Here is a 19,978-nt window from a genome sequence, read left to right on the forward strand (position 1 = left end):
TTTTATTCCAGTCTCGTATTGTTCGTGGAAAGAAAGATTGTCAGTATGCCTCTGTGTGGGCTCTAATGTCTCGGATTTTATCCTCATGGTCTCTTCGTGAGATATACGTAGGAGGGAGCAATATACTGCTTGACTCCTCGGTGAAGGTATGTTCTCGAAACTTCAACAAAAGCCCGTACCGGGCTACTGAGTGTCTCTCTTGCAGAGTCTTCCACTGGAGTTTATCTATCATCTCCGCAACGCTTTCGCGATTACTAACTGATCCTGTAACGAAGCGCACAGCTCTCCATTGGATCTTTTCTATCTCTTCCATCAACACTGTCTGGTACGGATCCACACTGGTGAACAGTATTCAAGCAGTGGGTGAACAAGTGTACTGTAACCTACTTCCTCTGTTTTCGGATTGCATTTCCTTAGGATTCTTCCAATGAATCTCAGTCTGGCATCTGCTTTGCTGACGAGTAATTTTTTATGGTCATTCCATTTTAAACCACTCCTAATGCGTACTCCCAGATAATTTATGGAATTAACTACTTCCAGTTGCTGACCCACTATATTGTAGCTAAATGATAAAGGATCTTTCTTTCTGTGTATTTGCTGCACATTACACTTGTCTATGTTGAGATTCAATTGCCATTCCCTGCACCATGCATCAACTCGTTGCAGATCCTCCTGCATTTCAGTACAATTTTCCATGATACAACGTGTCTATATACTACAGCATCGTTCACAAAAAGCCTCAGTGTATTTCCGATGTTATCCACAAGGTCATTTATGTATATTGTGAATAGCAATGGTCCTACGACACTCCCCCGCGGCACACCTGAAATCACTCTTACTTCGGAAGACTTCCCCGAGGTCGGCTTCTACCAGTTTTTCCATTCGTCTGTAAAGAATTCGCGTTAGTGTTTTGCAGCAGTGACTTATTAAACTGATAGTTCGGTAATTTTCACATCTGACAACACCTGCTTTCTTCGGGATTGGAATTAGTATATTCTTCTTGAAGTCTGAGGGTATTTCGTCTGTCTCATACGTCTTGCTCACCAGATGGTAGAGTTTTGTGAGTGCTGGCTCTCCCAAGGCTGTCAGTAGTTCTAATGGAATGTTGTCTACTCCCAGGACCTTGTTTTGACTCAGCTCTTTCAGTGCTCTGTCAAACTCTTCACGCAACATCATATCTCCCATTTCCTCGTCATCTACATCCTCTTCCATTTCCATAATATTGTCCTAAGGACATCGCCCTTGTATAGACCCTCCATATACTCCTTCCACTTTTTTCTGCTATCCCTTCTTTGCTTAGAACTCTTTTCTTGAAAGGTCTCTTTAATTTTCCTGTAGGCAGTATCTATCTTACCCCTAGTGAGACATGCCTCTACATTGTTACCTTTGTCGTCTAGCCATCCCTGCTTAGCCATTTTGCACTGCCTGTCGATCTCATTTTTTAGGCGTTTGTATTCCTTTTTGCCTGCTTCATTTACTGCATTTTTATATATTCTCCTTTCATCAATTAAATTCAATATATCTTCTGTTACCCAAGGATTTCTACTAGCCCTCATCTTTTTACCTACTTGATCCTCTGCTGCCTTAACTATTTCATCCCTCAAAGCTACCCATTCTTCTTCTACTGTGTTTCTTTCCCCCATTCCTGTCAATCGTTCCCTAATGCTCTCCCTGATACTCTCTACAACCTCTGGTTCTGTCAGTTTGTCCAAGTCCCACTCTCTACAACCTCTGGTTCTGTCAGTTTGTCCAAGTCCCATATCTTTAAATTCCCACCTTTTTGTAGTTTCTTCAGTTTTAATCTACAGTTCATAACCAATAGATTGTGGTCAGAGTCCACATCTGCCCCTGGAAATGCTGTACAATTTAAAACCTGGTTCCTAAATCTCTGTCTTACCATTATATAATCTATTTGAAACCTTCCAGTATCTCCAGGGTTCTTCGATGTATGCAACCTTCTTTCATGCTTGAACCAAGTGTTAGCTATGATTAAGTTATGCTCTGTGCAAAATTCTACCAGGCGGCTTCCTCTTTCATTTCTTACCCCCTATCCATATTCACCTACTACGTTTACTTCTCTTCCTTTTCCTGCTGTCAAATTCCAATCACCCATGGCTATTAAATTTTCGTCTCCCTTCACTATCTGAATAATTTCTTTTATCTCATCTTACATTTCATCAATCTCTTCGTCATCTACGGAGCTAGTTGGCATATAAATTTGTACTACTGTGGTAGGCATGGACTTCGTGTCTATCTTGGCCACAATAATGCGGTCACTATGCTGTTTGTCATAGCTTACCCGCATTCCTATTTTTTTTATTCATTATTAAACCTACTACTGCATTACCCCTATTTGATTTTTTGTTTATAACCCTGTATTCACCTGATTAGAAATCTTGTTCCTACTGCCTCCGAACTTCACTAATTCCCACCATATCTAACTTTAACCTATCTATTTCCCTTTTTAAATTTTCTAACCTGCCTGCCTGATTAAGAGATCTGACATTTCATACTCCGATCTGTAGAATGCCAGTTTTATTTCCCCTGATAATGACGTCCTCTTGAGTAGTTCCCACCCGGAGATCCGAATGGGGGACTATTTTACCTCCGGAATATTTTACTCAAGAGGAGGTCATCATCATTTAACCATGCAGTAAAGCTGCATGCCCTTGGGAAAAATTACGGCTGTGGTTTCCCCTTGCTTTCAACTGTTCGCAGTACCAGCACAGCAAGGCCGTTTTGGTTAGTGTTACATGGTCAGATCAGTCAATCATCCAGATTGTTGTCCCTGCAACTACTGAAAAGGCTGCTGCCCCTCTTCAGGAACCACTTGTTAGTTTCGCCTCGTCAACAGATACCCCTCCGTTTTTGTTGCACTTACGGTATGGCTGTCTGTGTCACTGAGGCACGCAAGCCTCCCCACCAACAGCAACGTCCATGGTTCGTGGGGGCATTTCTGTTTATGTGATACCTTAGTCAGAACATATTATTTTCCATAGATCTGAACTGTGCGTCTGATCACCAAGAAGGCGGGAAAAGTACTTTTTCGTACTGTGCTAGTTATTTCAGAACTGGTCAAAAGTGATCAATGCTTACTGGAGGTAACCAAATGAGAATGCTATGAAAATTGTAACTCTGACTTAGCATGCTCTCAATCTAATGCAGCCACTGGTGTTGCAAAAAGACAGATAAAGAACTGGTATGAACTGAACAGAAACATTTCTGTCCCACGTGATGTCACATTGCTCAGACATAGAAAAGAAATAGTGGCAAGTTTTTGTGTTCCAGCCATTTCCATTTTGAAATAAAACATCCTGATTACTTTTGTCCTTGTTAGGCATGAAACTACAGTATATCCGATATAGGCAATGACAGTAATTCTTGGAAGATTTACATTAATTCTTGGAAGATTGAGTTTTAATTCATAGTTGGAGTAGAGAATTGGTGTAGGACAGTGAGAATCTTCTGTATAAGGATGCCACTGCAAAAGATGTCGGGAACAATGAAGTGTTTGTAAAGTTACTAGCTGTTGTCTTCACCATACCTCAATTTGTTGAGGATTGACTGTTAGTGCTCCTAGTGAGGATTGACTGTTAGTGCTCCTAGTGCTGGAGAATTTCAAAATACTTTTCATATGCAATGGCATCCAGAAGCTATGCATGTTGAAGAACCATGGGTAGAGTTCTTGAACAGAATGTTCGAATGGTTGTGGTATAAGGTGAATGTTAATTGCTAGACATTAGAGAAGTTCTGAAACTGAAGAAACACAGCTATACTATTAATATATCTGTAAAACTGTCATGACTGTCTGTTTGAACACACTAATCTCCAAAAATGACAAATTTTTATGGGGTTTCCTCAAGTAACGAAAGCATAGCTTGGGACAACATACAGGCTTTATTTCATCTAAATCAGATCACGAAAAAAGACATAATTTAAAGTATTATAAATATAAAATTGTGTGTTTCTGTTATCTTTTCGTGACTAAAACACTGAATTGATTTTGATGAAGTTTAGCATGTAGGTAGCGCGAATGCTGAGGGAGGATATAGGTAGCAAAATATGTAGTACAAGATATTTTTTGATTTGAGGAATGTTACATGAATTAGGGAAAAACATTTTCTCCGAGAAAGCTACTTATTCTTTGACTTTTGAACTTTATCATATTTGTGAAAATGCTTTTATTAATTGATATGTCCTACATAATATTGTCACATAGAGAAAGGTGTAAATAGATGAATGACAAACACTAACTTCACGTAACGAAGGTTTATTCAGCACTTGCCCATACAAGAGCATGGAGCGAACTGTCATTGGCCAGAACACATACGGTATATATACACAGGTGTCTACGACCTGGGACAACCGGGAGAAAACCTGGAAAAATCTGGGAATTTTTTTGAATTTCGAGAATTTTTCATTGTTTTTGTTCTCAGTTAAATTTTTGTAATTTTGACTGGTAAGACTGAATAGTCTAACAAAGGATATTATTGTATCCTGCTACTGCAGAATAATACTGCAGCAATAAAACATGAACGAGAGAAAAACTTAAATTGCAAAGGAAATGCGCCATATACAGCAACAAAACGCAGTGCTCATACAAGCGTCTGCCAACAGCAAAATGTGTCAAAGGCTTCAGGAAGACTATGCAATGCTTCGTAACAACAAATTGCCTCTGATGAGCGTGACGTCACAACTGTTAACATTAGATTTGTTTTAGCAGTTACGAGTGGGATCATGCGCGTGCGCAATTGAGTAGTATCTTCTTCCGCTTCTGGCTACAGAAACATGGCTCTTGGATGTGTAAGTAGTCACAGCAAAAAAAAGGGGGGGGGGCAGCTAGGTGCTACCGGGAAAAATTTTACTGGCGCGCCCAAGCTGCCAGATTGCGCAGCAGCCCTGGATCATGAGGGAGGGGGAGGGGGCGGCGGCAAATTCATATAAACCTTGTTTCACAAAGTGTCTAGTATCCAGCGCACATTGGTCTATCGATTATTCGTATGACTTTGAAACGTGTCCCTGTCGGTTTTTGAACATTATTGAACACATTCTAAGTTGATTTCTGATTGAATCATAAGTTGATTTGTGAATGCGTGCATAGTGTACATGATGTCTCTGTCAGTGGAATCCTAGACACATCTAGAAATAAACTTTCCTGCAGACAAAAGGGGCTATACGAGCTGAGCGGAGTATAGCCGAACGAAAGGAAGCCAACCACTGTCTGATTATGCGGTTGATTGTGTTTGCGAATGATTAGCGTTGTTACGATTACCAGCGAATCCATAGATTCAGGCTACCAGAGTGCGAATAAATGACTAACAGGAATAACAGGTGAGAAAGATTACGTATTATCTTCTTGGTGTATCCAAGAAAATGAAATTTTGACAGAAAATTTTTGGCCAGATCGCTATACTTGCAAGGGTCAGTTGTACAGTCTCTGGCTAGCAGCCACTTTAAGGTCTGTTCTGGAAGCAGCGTGGACAACGTGTTGTACGAACACGTAACAATGCCTAACCGGAGAATAATTGCGGGTAACTAAACTGGTGATTCTGGCAGAGTTAGTGAAGTTAACCGGCAAATAAACTTTGACATTGGCAGGAATAGATACAGAATTAGTGATGACGAGATTGTTTGTTAGAACGAGGAAGGAGAAGAAACGGGGACATCACACAAATTATGGAAGAATATGACGATTCTAAATTTATATAATAATTTTGCACTACTACTATTCGATCTCATGCTTGAGAAACTGGAGCGTATGAATGAAGTGTAAAACTATTTCCCAACGTAAAGCTTTTTGCTTGTAGTAGGCCTAATAGGCATTTGATATTGGTACTTTGTGAATTGCATTCTGCGTGTTATAAAAATCACGATTTCTGCCAAAACAGTCTTTTTTATTTGGCATGTGTTACAATTGCTGCAGTATTATAAAGGCTTATTTTGTTTTATCTCGCAGACAGTTACAAAATATAGGTAATCAGGTCGAGAAACCATACCAGTCTTCGGCCTATTTGTAATTGCAGCTTTTTCAGTATTAGACTACGACATTTTGATTTTTCGTGTAGCAAAACGTTTGACGAACTTTGATGAGGTAACAGATCCTTTCGCAGAAAGGAAAGCACGCCATGTAAATCTGTAGCAAGATTAGAGAGAAAAAATTCTAGGAGCTAAGGATTGAAGAACTTTGTACTGTCTTGCTTGTCTCTTCTCTTTACTGGTTTTATGTATCCTACACTTAATTTTATGTCACACAAAGCAGCAGGTTGTTACCTAATAGGGAATAAAGAGTGCAAATTTTCTGAAGAGTTTTAAAAAAAAAAAAAAAAAAAAAAAAAAAAAAAAAAAGGGGGGGGGGGGGGGGGGGCAGGGTGTCAAACCGGCCTACTGGAAGCAGGAGAAGGCACCATAGGACATTTTAATTTCCACTGTCCTGAATATAGTTTTTTATGGCATCCAGTACAAAATGTACGCGTTTAAATTCCACAGACCGAAATACAGTGACGTGCGAAATACAGTGACGTGCGATAGAAGAATGCTGTGTGAAGAGGTGTGACGCTGCACTTTGGCACACTTAAGATGAGATAACATGTCTTACAATTCCTCAGACACGTATGTTTTATGTATCAGAGTCTTCAGAATGATGTGCGCTACAAAATGAACATATTTTTGAAAATTCGATTTTTTTTTTAGATTTTTGACGTCCTATCTCAAACGCTTGAGGGATGCCACTATCTACTATGCCCCGGTTTGGAAATACCGTAGATATGGGTCTGATGCCCAGAGCAGTCCGAGTTATAATAGGGAAGTGGGTAGTCCTCATGTGACCCGTGTTAACATTCAGTGATTTTGCTGATTCCTCTTTGTCTACTGCACTCAAGTGAAATGAAAACAAAATTGATTTCTTTGGCCGGGAGCTATCACGTGAATTAAAATACATTCACATAATTACGGAAGGCTAAAATACGTTATTAGTTTCAGATTTTATTTTATTTCCACCTTTCTGACAGTCGAGCATTAATTGTTATGGCATTATGCCATAATGCCATAACAAAGAACCAGACATGAAATAACAAAGTACTGGTACCCAAGGAAATTTACATCCCGAAACAACATTGAAAAGCTTAATATCAGGTCGATGCCTACTTCACTGGGAATCTGGGACTCATTTAAAAATCAGCTCTTTGATGACAAGCCACTTAGAAGAATTTATAGCCCAGAAGATCACGCTTTTGTGTCGTTATTAAAAAAAATTTACTGGCACATTTGTGTGATATATCTTAAAATGTAATACATGCATAAAAGACCAACATTATATGTGAAACCTTAGGTTCTCTTGCAGTGTATTGGCCTTAGAGACCAATTTTGTATGTGAAAGCTTTGTTTTTCTTGTAGCAACATTATATATATTAATGTAAACCTTAACTTTTCCTGTTCGTGTGTTCGCTCTACTTAACAGTGATGTTGCTATTGGCTGACTACAGCACGTGTCCGAAGCTCTGAATATCCGCTGTCATCGGCTGGTGAGATCAAGTGACATGAGCTATGACTGGCTTAAAAATACACATCGCAACCTCGATTTCAATGCTTCGGAAAGTAACATGCAGTGTTTGGGTGGAATTCGAATTAATACTTTCGTAATACGAAAATATGCAGCGTACATGTTACTGCACATCAAACAACTTTCCAAAAGGTGTTTCGTTTTCTAAAGCGCCAGGAAATTCTACGCCCGTGTATAAAACCATAACCATTCAAAGGATTGATAAGTTATACAGTTCTGAGAGAAAATATACTGCCAATTAACAGGGAAAAGCTGTTTCCACCCTGGAGAAAGTGTATTTTTAACCGGGAAATCTGGGAATTTTTTTTCCTTGTCTGTGTATACACCTTGATACAGCTACAGAACATTCCAGTACAGTGATTCTTGCCATTTGTGGATACTTCTAGTATGTACTCGAACCAAATATAGAAATTAAAATTTTTCAGTTCAGGTGAGTTTTGAACTCACGGTCCTCCATGCAACAATCTAGTATCATAAACACTACACTACGGCGACCGTGGTACTCGGCTTCTTCTACGACATTGCTCCCTCCTTAAGAGAACAGTGCCTCGGCGTTATGTCCTTCTAGTCCGGTAACGAGTCATCGGTCCTGCATACTCCGACTCCCGATGACTGATGCTCGCGCTGGCGGTGATCTTCTTAGAACTTCCCTTGCCGCTATGTTCTTCGTTACCTTTCCGCTTGTTGCCTGTCGCTGGAGCTTCGAATTTACCCTGGGTTGCAGGATCCTTATAGGGCTTCATTTGAAGGACATGGACTGTATCTCTGATCTTTCCTCGTCTTGTGTTGGGGTCCAAATCTTCAACTTCATAAGTAACATCATGTCACTGTCTTACGACCTTATAAGGTTCATAGTAGTGCCTGAGGAGCTTCTCAGAGAGACCAACCTTCCGAACAGGAGTGACGGTCCAGACGAAGTCACCAGGCTGGCAGACAACAGGGCAGTGGCTCGCATTATACCTTCGGCAATCATTTTCTTGAGCCTGCAGCATGTGGAGTCGAGCTAACTGCCGAGCATCCTCAGCTCTGGTTAACACCTGGCCGATGTACTCATCGTCCACGTCATCAAGATGTAATGGAAACACAGTGTCCATCGTAGTCGCCGCCTCACACCCATGCACAAGGAAAAATGGCGTAAATCCTGTGGTGTCTTGTTTGGTGGTGTTAGAGGCAAATGTCATGAAAGGTTGCACCTCATCCCAATTGCTCTGCTCAACATTGACGAACGTTGATAGCATATCGACCCAGGTCTTGTTAAGGCTTTCAGTAAGCCCGTTAGTTTGTGGATGCTAGGCAGTCGTCATGTGATTTATGTTGCACTGACGGTTTATCTCTGTCACAAGATTCTATAGAAAAACTTTCCCTCAATCCGTAATTAATGACCTTGGGGCACCATGTTTTAATACAGTGTCTTCTACGATGAATTTAGGTACCTCGAATGCTTCGGCCATTTTCACGTCTTTTGTAATGGCATAGCGTGTCAGATAATCAGTGCAAACAATAATCCATCTATTGCCACTAGCAGACGTTGGAAATCGTCCGAGGAGGTCAATCCCAACACGCTGGAAAGGCGTTGGAATTGGTATGAGTCGGCCAGGTGGTTTCTGAGGAACCCCCTTTCTCCTCTGGCACTCTCGACAGTGTGACACACAGCGACGGACACTCCTAAATAAACTTGACCAGAAAAATCTGTTGCAGATTCTATCGTATGACTTAATAAATCCTAAATGTCCAGCCTCAGGTGTGTCATGGAATTTCTGTAGAACATCTAAGGGCATGTGTGTAGGAATCACTGGTAGCCACCTCTTTCCAAATGGATCGAAGTTTTTCCTGCAAAGTAATCCATTAACTACCTTAAATTGTCCTTTCACATCCTCTGACCGATTTAAGGCAAGCATAATTTGATATATCGTGGCGTCCTTCTTCTGCTCGGCAGAGAGATCCTGGAGTGCAGCGAGACAGTCACTATCTTCATCAAAGTCTTGATGGTCTTGCACAGGGTTTCTTGAGAGACAGTTGGCATCTTGGTGTTTTCTTCCACTTTTGTACACTATGGTAATGTCGTACTCTTGAAGATATAGTGCCCATCTGGCAAGTCGTCCTGTTGGATCCTTACGACCTGTCAACCAACAAAGTGAATGATGGTTTGTAACAACTGTAAATGGCCTTCCATAGAGATACTGTCGAAATTTGCACATGGCTCAGATCACAGCAAGACATTCTCTTTCTGTAGTTGAGTAGTTTCCCTCGGCTTTTGTAAGTGTCCTGGAAGCATAGGCTATAACCTTCTCTTTTCCATCCGAAATCTGCACCAGAACAGCACCAAACCCATACCCACTGGCATCTGTGTGTAGTTCTGTAGGTGCTCTCTCATAAAATAGGCCAAACACAGGGTTAGTCGTCAGAGCTTTTTGCAGCACATCAAAAGAATCTTGTTGAGCACAACCATAGATACATTTAGCATCAACTTTTAACAACTCTTGGAATGGCCTGGCTTTGATACAAAAGTCTTTGATAAAACGACAGTAATAAGAACACAATCCGAGGAAACTTCTCACATCTCTAATACTTTCAGAAATAGGAAATTCTGTTATAGCTCTCACCTTTTCTGCATTGGATGCACACCTTCGTTTGACACAAGGTGCCAGAGTATTCAGATTTCTTTTGCTCCAAAGAGACACTTTCTTGGATTAAGTTTCAGTCCAGCTTGTTGGAGACTTTTAAGAATGGCTCTCAGCGGTGGTGAATGCAGTTTTCTCATGATCAGCCTCATCTACTTCGATTTGCCAGTATCCCGAGTACATGTCCATGGTTGAGAAAAACTTAGCCCGCTTCAGACAATCTAGTGTATCGTTAATTCGTGGAAGAGGGTAAACGTCCTTTTTAGTTATCTTATTAAGCTTCATGTAATCAACACAAAAGCATCAACTGCCATCCTTCTTCCTGATGAGAACACTGGTGACGACCATGGGCTCTGCGAAGCCTGAATGATGTCATTCTTCATTATTTTCTCTACTTCGTCGTGCATTATTCGACGTTCCTTTGCTGACACTCGGTATGCTCTGTGGCTTATTGGTTGGTGGTCTTCACTGCTAATCCGGTGCTTCACTGTCGATTTGTCTAATTTGCTCTTCACCTATGGATTGAAGCATTCAGAGAACTGAAGAATGCCAAGTAGCTTCTTCTGTTGTTCCTTAGTGAGATCTGGTGATAGTCGAGCTAGAAGATCCTGTCTCATAGTTGTAGTGCTAATTTCGCCCACAGACTCGGCATGTGAGGTTTCTATGATGCTCAGCTGTTCTGCTGTCAATGGCTCAGCATTTGCTGTGCACATGCGTCTTGGAAGGATCTGTGGTTCTCGGCTACAGTTAACTATCCACAATTCACTATTCGGCTTCTTCTCCGACAATGGTTCAACATAATGAATACAATGCTTATACAATTCTCAACATGTTTAATCCGTACCTCTATACTATAATACAATATATGCAAAAGTAACTCTGTTAAGTTTTGATTACTAAACTGTTGAACCAATTTCAGTGAAATTTGGTATGGAGGTAGCGTGTATCCTGGGGAGGAATATGAAGTGTCAAGTTGGGGATCGAAAACAGTGAACATAAACAACATTTAAAAAATTATTAAATTTCTTGCATAATGCACCCACTGTATAATGTAAAGCTACTTCAGCAGCAGAATGCATAGATGCCCGCACCTGTCTATGCCCATCCATGTACTGGCTCCATTCGGCAGGAACACTGTATGCGTGCCACGTCATAGTGACAGCAGCTGATTTTATTGAATGTTCAATAGCTTGCTTTACTTTCCATCACTCATCATAACAAAATTACTCATATGCGAACATGGCTGTGGGGTAACAGCTAGTTTCAAATAAAGTACCAAAGTGGAAAAACTCTCCCACTAAAGGAAACTGGCTGATGGGGTTACCTTTGTGTTTTTGTTCGTTTCTTTAAACTGTTTCAGGTAAATGCAGGTATTGTTCCTTTGAAAAGGAGACTGTTATTTTCTTTTCCCACCTTTGTCCATTTGATCTTGTGTGCTGTCTCTAATGACCTTCTCAGCAATTGTATGTTGAACCTTAACCGGTAATACAGTTTTCTGTAGATTTCATCTCATTTGTAGCTAAGGATTTCTGCTTCGTATTTGCTGTACTTCACTTAAAATAACTTTGACCTATCAGTGAGTCAAGTAGTAGGGGGTCAGGCAACACCCAACCAGAGTTCTTTCTCATACTCCACATGCTCAGTTTGTTGTGTTTGGTTGGTACATGCCTTTTGAGGCAGACAGGGAAGAGCCAAACATGGAATAAGGTATGTTGATTGCATGGGCACATGATATGCTGTGTCATACTCCACAAGCAACCGTACAGGGTGTGACGAGAGTTCTGTGGCTGTAACTGTCATTTCGCCATTTCTTGCTTGATTTGACAATTGAGTGAGGGAAGACAAGTCAGTAAGCCTATGTATGTATGGTGGTTTCTCCATTAATGTCATGGTGTGTATGTAGGAGAAAATATGTTGCTTGAATATTCTTGTAACATATGCTTTCAGTAGTATAGCATTACACCCTTCCGTGATGCTCTTGTACTTACTAAATCAACCCATGACGTAATTTGCTGCTTCTTTCTCATCTGTTAACCCTACCTGGTAATGGTTTCAGAGTGGTGTGGAATTGGTCTAACAAAGTTTTGTAAACTACCTCTTTCATGGAAGTTGAAAAACTGGATTTTGAAATATTTAACATTGAGATGATGCCACTGTCTGTTGTGTCTTTGCACCTAAACATATCTTGACTAGTTGATATGCTTGATCAAAATCATTCTTTTTATCGGTAATTACTGTAGTCAAAATTAAATCTTCTTGAGTTGCGTTTCCTAATTGTCTTTCAGTGATAATTTTGCCATATATACTTGGTGATTCTCTTTCATTTAGCTGGTTTTGCATTTGGTTTCATACTGAATTAACACTTCTTTCTACTTTTTTGACACATGGTGGGTCTAGAAATTGTATCACTAATATTAAGTTTTCAAAACACTTTTTCTACTTTTCACTATAAAGATTTCTTTTTATTTGTGACCTCTTCTCTACCTTTTCCTCTTTGTAGCTCTATATCATTACATTAATATTCAATTAATGATGTTCCAAAACTTTTAACTACATTAAATGAAACTCGAAGACACTTTTACCATATACGTATTTTTACTCTGGGAATCGAATGCTTCTAATCTCTGCCACTTGTTGTAATTCTTTTTCTTTCACCAACATGCATAACAATCCTCCAAAATTATTTATTGTGCACAGTATATAGATTTACTTAGTGTAATTATTGATTAAATATGTTGATTGTTTTGTTTCTATTTCACAATTACAGAAAACACTGCATAGACTGAAATGTCACAGATGGAGAATCAACAGAAAATCGATAGCTCATTAGAGTTCCAAGTGTAAGCTCGTTATCTACAATACATGAATTGCAATTCCTTTTACATCAAAGAATAATTATTCATGATTTTTATCATAGATGCTGTGAATGCTAACATGGTATTGCTTAGTATTTTTACTTGTGGATAATGGTTATCATGTTGTGTAAGTTTTTGGCTGGCTCAGCTTTTTCAGGCCACTTCCTCTTCTCAGCTACAGCACATGTGGCAGCTCTAAAATGAAACATAAAATTTCCACAAGAAAATTAGTACTACAGGTAATTAGCCTATAAGAACATTTCAGAATTCTTGTGTGAAAAGAAAAATTCACTCAAGAAAATTATAAAATTATGAACAATATGAGGAAAAGATAGACTGCTTCTCACCATAAAGATGACATGTTGTCTTCATGGCAAGTAGCACTCTATCATTTGTTGATATAAAATTATGAGATAGAATTGCTAGCTAGTACTTATTACATTCAGGAGCAGAAATATTAGTACTAGCCATAGGCACATGTAAAAATACATGGTGCTACCCTAGGTTTGGAACTACTAGTTCCTACCTTTGGGAGAGGTACGTTGGGGAAGGTTAAAAGTGAAGGCCGGCTCACTCACACTCCAGCATGAGAATGATCTTAGGATGAGTGGCTATTGAGCTGTCTCTCCTTGACTCCACAATAGATGGAATTCCTCTCATTCCGAGAGCTGAGTGACATGCTCTTCCTTTTTTACCTTCCTGAGGAAAGAGCTTTTATTTCCAAAAGCCAGGATACTGCTCTTTTATATGTGCCTATTGTGTCGACTGAGCATTCAGCAACAACACTCAGTATGGTATGTAAAGTGAGGCCCATTGTAGTTGAACTCAGCACAAGCACTGCAGCCCTCAGGTAAAAATATCTATTAGCATGTCTCCCGCCCCACATGCACCCTCCATTGGATTTCCACACTTTTCCAGGCGCTACCCAGGCCAGCTCATCTGCCTCGATTGTGATGTCCACTGGTGGCGATACTAAATCCGTCCCCCTTCTGAAAAGGCAACATAGATCAGCGCATATCTGGAGTGGCTGCCAGAGAAATTGACCAGAAGCAATGGAGGCAAAGCCACGTCCATTGGCTGGGAGCAGGGATTAGGCAAAGGAGGAAGAGGATGGGATCAAAATCTATGGGCTTCACGTCGGCAGGCGCAGGTGCAAACCTCACTGGGGCCCAATGGTGCAGGAAAAGGAAGGACAGTGGATAGGGCAGCAAAGGGGAAGCAAGTGGGAGCCCCCACCCAGAACGACATTGTGACTTATCCTGCCAGTGTGTGGAACAGAAGACTGTAGTCATTGATGTCCCAACATAGCATGGGCACAACTGATTTGCTTGATGGGTAGGCTGCTCCTCACCAACATCCAACACATACAGCTGCCAACCATTACGGCCCACCATGACATCTGGCAGCCACTGACCAAAGGACCAGGCCCAAATGGTAGGCCTGGGAGGAAAACAAATTGGGTCACAGTGGTCTAAACACAACACCCAGCAGCCACCCATGTTGCAGGCCACCCATCTTTCTAGCGCAAACAGTAGCCCTGGGAGGAAAATGCAACAGGTCTTAGTGTCTGTGGCAAGCGACTCAGGGTTCGACAAATCCAGGAGACCCCACAGCTGGTGATCACACAAATGTTCCACTGCACTGCAGCTGCTGACTGGCATTGCCAAGAACATAGCCAGAAGACCCAACAACACATTTTCAAGGAAAGAGACAGACACTGTATTCTTCGTTTGGATCTTGAATGTGTGCATGAAGCTCTCCACCTCCAAGTTAGAAGTCGGGTGAAACGGAGTGGTGGTCGGGTGCTGCACACTTTTACGAATGCAAAAGTCCTCAAACACCTGCAACACCAATTACTTACCACCATTGGACACAAGGGTCCTGGGCGATGTGTCATTATCAAAAATAACTGGCAACATGTGGAAGACAGCGTAACAATGTGCTGGATGTTGGACAGTGTGTGAACCACCAACAACCAAATGCTGCCCAAACGTGAACCAGAAAAATTGACGTGCTCCATGTCCCAAGGGTGCTCCAGGACTTGCAATGTGTGCGGTGGTGCAGCCTGGTTCTGTGCACATCCTTGCAAACTCACACCAAACATACGATGTCATGATAAACTGCAGGCCAATAGACATGACACTGCAATAATTCCTTTATACAAGTCATGCTGCTATGCGACACATGCAGCAACTAGAGTATTCGAAGGTGCGACACCGGGGGATGACCAGTCAACAGCATTGGACCCCATGGACAACACTGAGTCCATCATGTGGGAGAAAAAACGTATGCCGCACTGCATCTGCATCCAAAGAGATGCACTCCGGCCAACCCATGTGGCGTGCCGAAACAGATTTTCTGGAAAAGGGGGTCAGCAGCAATGACGATTGTGACCTTTCATTCTGCCAATGGAAAATTCAACAGGGTTTGTTGCAACACATTATCTAGTGCAAACTTGTGAGCCTCTTTCAATCAAACTCCGTATCGGTCACCATTAGTAGCCATGATAGTGCATCAACATTGGCACATTGGATGATGGAACTGTAACAAATGTCATAACACTAGCTACTGAGACAGGTGGTCCTCCTCTGGAATTGGTAGGCAGTGATATTATGCAGCTTGGAATGAAGGCCAGATAAGGAAGCTAGTGGCTTGTGGTTGGTGATTAAGGGGAACCTTGCCCCATACATGAAAACATGAGACTTTATAACTCTGAAAATAACTGGCACCTCCTTTTCCACTTGTGAAAATTACACAGTGTGGCAGAAAGTGCCTCCAATGCATAGGTGATGGGCTCTTCAGTGACAACCATCTTTCAGTGAGGTTAAAGGTTTACCCAGTGTAAAAGAAGCCCAACTGGGAACAGAGCACAAACACTACTTGAAGGATTGATAAACTTGTTGACAATCTACAGAGCAGGCTAACTAAACACTCTTTTGGTGAAGCCAGTTAAGGGGATTGCAGATGAATGCTACCTTGGGGAATGAACAGAGTGTAATACAAAATCTTGGCACTCACTCCACATGTAATAACAGTATATATGGTACAACAATTATATAATTAAACTCATTGGAGCTGCCAGAACAGGTCTGTTCACATGTAAGTGAGGATAAAATATACTACATCCATGTAGGAAGTTCTTGAACACACAAAATAAAGCTTTCTGCTGCTTCTCTCCCCAGGTCAGCACTTTTCTTTAGTAATTTCAGTAGGTCAGATGATGGTGATGAGCTGTGTCTGGGGAGGAAACAACAGTAAAACCCAGTGAATCCTAAATATTTGTATGCTGAGGAGTTCTCAGTTGCCTTATCTTTTGTGGATCAGGTTCAATCCCTTTTTGGGTAATCACATTTCCAAGAAATACAATTTGCTTCTTTCCAAACCACAACTTTGCGAAGTTTATGCACTTATGACATAGTGTAAGATGTTGGTGTTCATCTCGTGACGGTGAACGAATTACAATGTCGTCCACATAGGCACTAATTGACTTAAGTAGTTCTTGCTCTAAAAACTGATCAGATGCTCTCATAAAGGCAGTACAAAATACATTCAAATCAAATGGGGTTTTCTTAATTTGATAGCTCTCGGCATTGGTAGAAACACTATTTTTGGCACTCTGGGCACAGCAAAGTTTGCAGGTGACTGTCTGTGAGGTCTAAACTGCTCAAATACTTGACACCATTAAATCACTGTAACAATTCCTTTAAATTCCTGATTTGATCCCTTTAGGGAAGACTCATCCTGTTGATTGCTCTGATGTCTAATGCAATATGACAGTCCCATTTTGCTTCATTACTGCAGGGGTGGGACTGCTTTAGTCACTCTCTGATGCTTAGCGATTCCTGCATCTAGCGTTCTCTGGATCTCTTGGTAAATGGCAGGCTTCATGGCTAACAGCACAGAGTAACATTTTATACAAATGCTTCGTAATGTTTTAATTTGCAAACAGATTGTTTCATTAGTCCAGGGTGAAAATACATCTTGGTGATACAACAACAACAACATCTCTCAACTCCTCCTTTATCATCTCAGCAAGTTCTGTGTACATGTTTAATTTTGCTTGAATATCTGCGTCTGTACATTCAGTTTCAGTGGCTCACAGCCAAAACTAAAATCAGTTTTCCTGTGAATCCCGAAACAGAAACGCATCAGCATTTATTCTACATTGTGGCAATCAACCATGTTGTTGTTGTTGTTGTTGTTGTTGTGGTCTTCAGTCCTGAGACTGGTTTGATGCAGCTCTCCATGCTACTCTATCCTGTGCAAGTTTCTTCATCTCCCAGTACCTACTGCAACCTACGTCCTTCTGAATCTGCTTAGTGTATTCATTTCTTGGTCTCCCTCTACAATTTTTACCCTCCACGCTGCCTTCCAATACTAAATTTGTGATCCCTTGATGCCTCAGGACATGTCCTACCAACCGATCCCTTCTTCTGGTCAAGTTGTGCCACAAACTCCTCTTCTCCCCAATTCTATTCAATACCTCCTCATTAGTTATGTGATCTACCCATCTAATATTCAGCATTCTTCTGTAGCACCACATTTTGAAAGCTTCTATTCCCTTCTTGTCTAAACTATTTATCGTCCATGTTTCACTTCCATACATGACAACACTCCATACAAATACTTTCAGAAACGACTTCCTGACACTTAAATCAATACTCGATGTTAACAAACTTCTCTTCTTCAGAAACGCTTTCCTTGCCATTGCCAGTTTACATTTAATATCCTCTCTACTTCGACCATCATCAGTTATTTTGCTCCCCAAATAGCAAAACTCCTTTACTACTTTTAGTGTCTCATTTCCTAATCTAATTCCCTCAGCATCACCCGACTTAATTCAACTACATTCCATTATCCTCGTTTTACTTTTCTTGACGTTCATATTATATCCTCCTTTTAAGACACTGTCCATTCCATTCAACTGCTCTTCCAAGTCCTTTGCTGTCTCTGATAGAATTACAATGTCATCGGCGAACCTTAAAGTTTTTATTTCTTCTCCATGGATTTTAATACCTATTCCGAACTTTTCTTTCGTTTCCTTTACTGCTTGCTCAATATACAGATTGAATAACATCGGGGAGAGGCTACGACCCTGTCTCCCTCCCTGCCCAACCACTGCTTCCCTTTCATGTCCCTCGACTCTTATAACTGCCATCTGGTTTCTGTACAAATTGTAAATAGCCTTTCGCTCCCTGTATTTTACCCCTGCCACCTTCAGAATTTGAAAGAGAGTATTCCAGTCAACATTGTCAAAAGCTTTCTCTAAGTCTACAAATGCTAGAAACATAGGTTTGCCTTTCCTTAATCTATCTTCTAAGATAAGTCGTAAGGTCAGTATTGCCTCACGTGTTCCAACATTTCTACGGAATCCAAACTGATCTTCCCCGAGGTGGGCTTCTACCAGTTTTTCCATTCGTCTGTAAATAATTCGCGTTAGTATTTTGCAGCTTCATGATTGTCATTCCCCTGGAATTTGTAAGGCTACCTCAACTGTCTATTGTAATTTTTCCTGCGGTCACCATACTGGGTGACCAACGAGAACTGGATGTTTTCGAAGAGATTAGGAGTGGGGGAGCATTCAGCAAGGCTCTGGCTATCTGACTCTATGAGTAACGCATTTTTTTGTGCGAAGCATATGTTCGAAATGCTGAGCTGGTCACAGCAGTGAAGCAGCTTTTTCATGTTCATTTCAGCCATAGACATCAAAGTACTTTTCCCAGCCACAATGCAATTCTCAGGTATGTTCCCAGTCTGAGGACAACAGGAATTATCGTAAAGAAGCAGCTGCTTGGCCATAAGAATAATACAAGGAGGCCAGAAAACATCGAGATGGTGAGACAGGCATTGGTGCGGAGGCCAGAGTGGTCTGCAAGAAGACATACTTGTCAGTTAATGTTAAGTAGCGAACAAGTGCACGGTATTTTGAAGAAAGATTTAACATTTCATCTGCGGCATATAACATGTATATGAATAACAAGAAGACTTTGCTGTCTAGAGGCAAGTGCTGCTTCAAGACAGTGAAAACGCAATAAGCATCATGAGTGATGAGGTTCATTTAATTTTAGTGGGAAGGTTAAAATGCAAAATTTCTATTACAGGGATTCTGGGAATCAGCACATCATTCACAAACACCACTTCGTGCAAAGCATGTGATGGTATGATGTGCAATTAGCAATTTTATCATCATTGCCCCCTCCCCCCCTTTTTTTTTATATATATATATATATAATGAAAATGGTACAATCGGGACAGTCCACACTGAATGTTACATTCACATGCTTAACACTTTCTTGCATTCACAGCTGCGATGGTGACATATACATAAGAACAATGTTTATTTTCAACACGATGGTGCTGCTCTCCACACACTGCACATGAGCTGTGGACGTGGTTTGTCATACGTTTCGAGGCAGGGTCATTTTCCATTTTAGTTATGTGTTGTAGTTTCCAAGGTCCCAAGCTTTGTGGATGAATTGTCCTGCATACTGATGTCTCCTATATTCGTGGTAGTATCTTCACTGTTGGTGCTTGTTAAGGGTAGCCTGTTGTTTCAAAAAGTCACATTTATTCACAGTTTATAGTTAACAAAATATTACCCCTTTCAAATGTTGTTGTTAGCAAAATGACGCACCACTGTGCTGGACTGCTGCATTTTATCCATTTGCTGTAGTTGTGCTGTCTCCGAAGATAGCGAGGAAGTCACCGTCATGTCTTGGTCACCTGTTGTGATGTCCCTTCTAGTTACTCACTTCATTGATTGTCCTCTCCTTTGTTTCATTATTAGTATTGTTTGATAATTGCTTGGGTGGAGTTAATTAAACATAATGATTGAGATGCCACTATCAGTTTATTATATGCTTCATCAAAAGTTGTTACTGAAATACAGGAACAAAAGCATGCCATGGCTTTCTAATAAAAGTGTAAATTTCATGAATGCTTCA

General features: G+C 40.8%; 1 protein-coding gene across 2 annotated transcripts in view; it reads left to right on the plus strand.

Annotated features, from left to right (window-relative positions):
* Positions 1–19,978, plus strand: part of LOC124619535 (sister chromatid cohesion protein DCC1) — a 105,868-nt gene that overhangs the window by 29,961 nt on the left and 55,929 nt on the right. The window contains exons 1-2 of one of the 2 annotated variants that reach the window (XM_047145996.1): positions 12,961–13,019; positions 13,183–13,273. The exons of the other annotated variant lie outside the window; for it this stretch is intronic. Of the exons in view, the coding sequence (XP_047001952.1) occupies positions 12,967–13,019; positions 13,183–13,273 (144 nt within the window). The 5' untranslated portion in view covers positions 12,961–12,966. Of the gene's footprint in view, positions 1–12,960; positions 13,020–13,182; positions 13,274–19,978 lie in introns of those variants that run through there. 2 annotated transcript variants of the gene reach the window in all.

Source organism: Schistocerca americana, chromosome 6 (genome assembly GCF_021461395.2).
Source record: "Schistocerca americana isolate TAMUIC-IGC-003095 chromosome 6, iqSchAmer2.1, whole genome shotgun sequence".
NCBI lineage: Eukaryota > Metazoa > Arthropoda > Insecta > Orthoptera > Acrididae > Schistocerca > Schistocerca americana.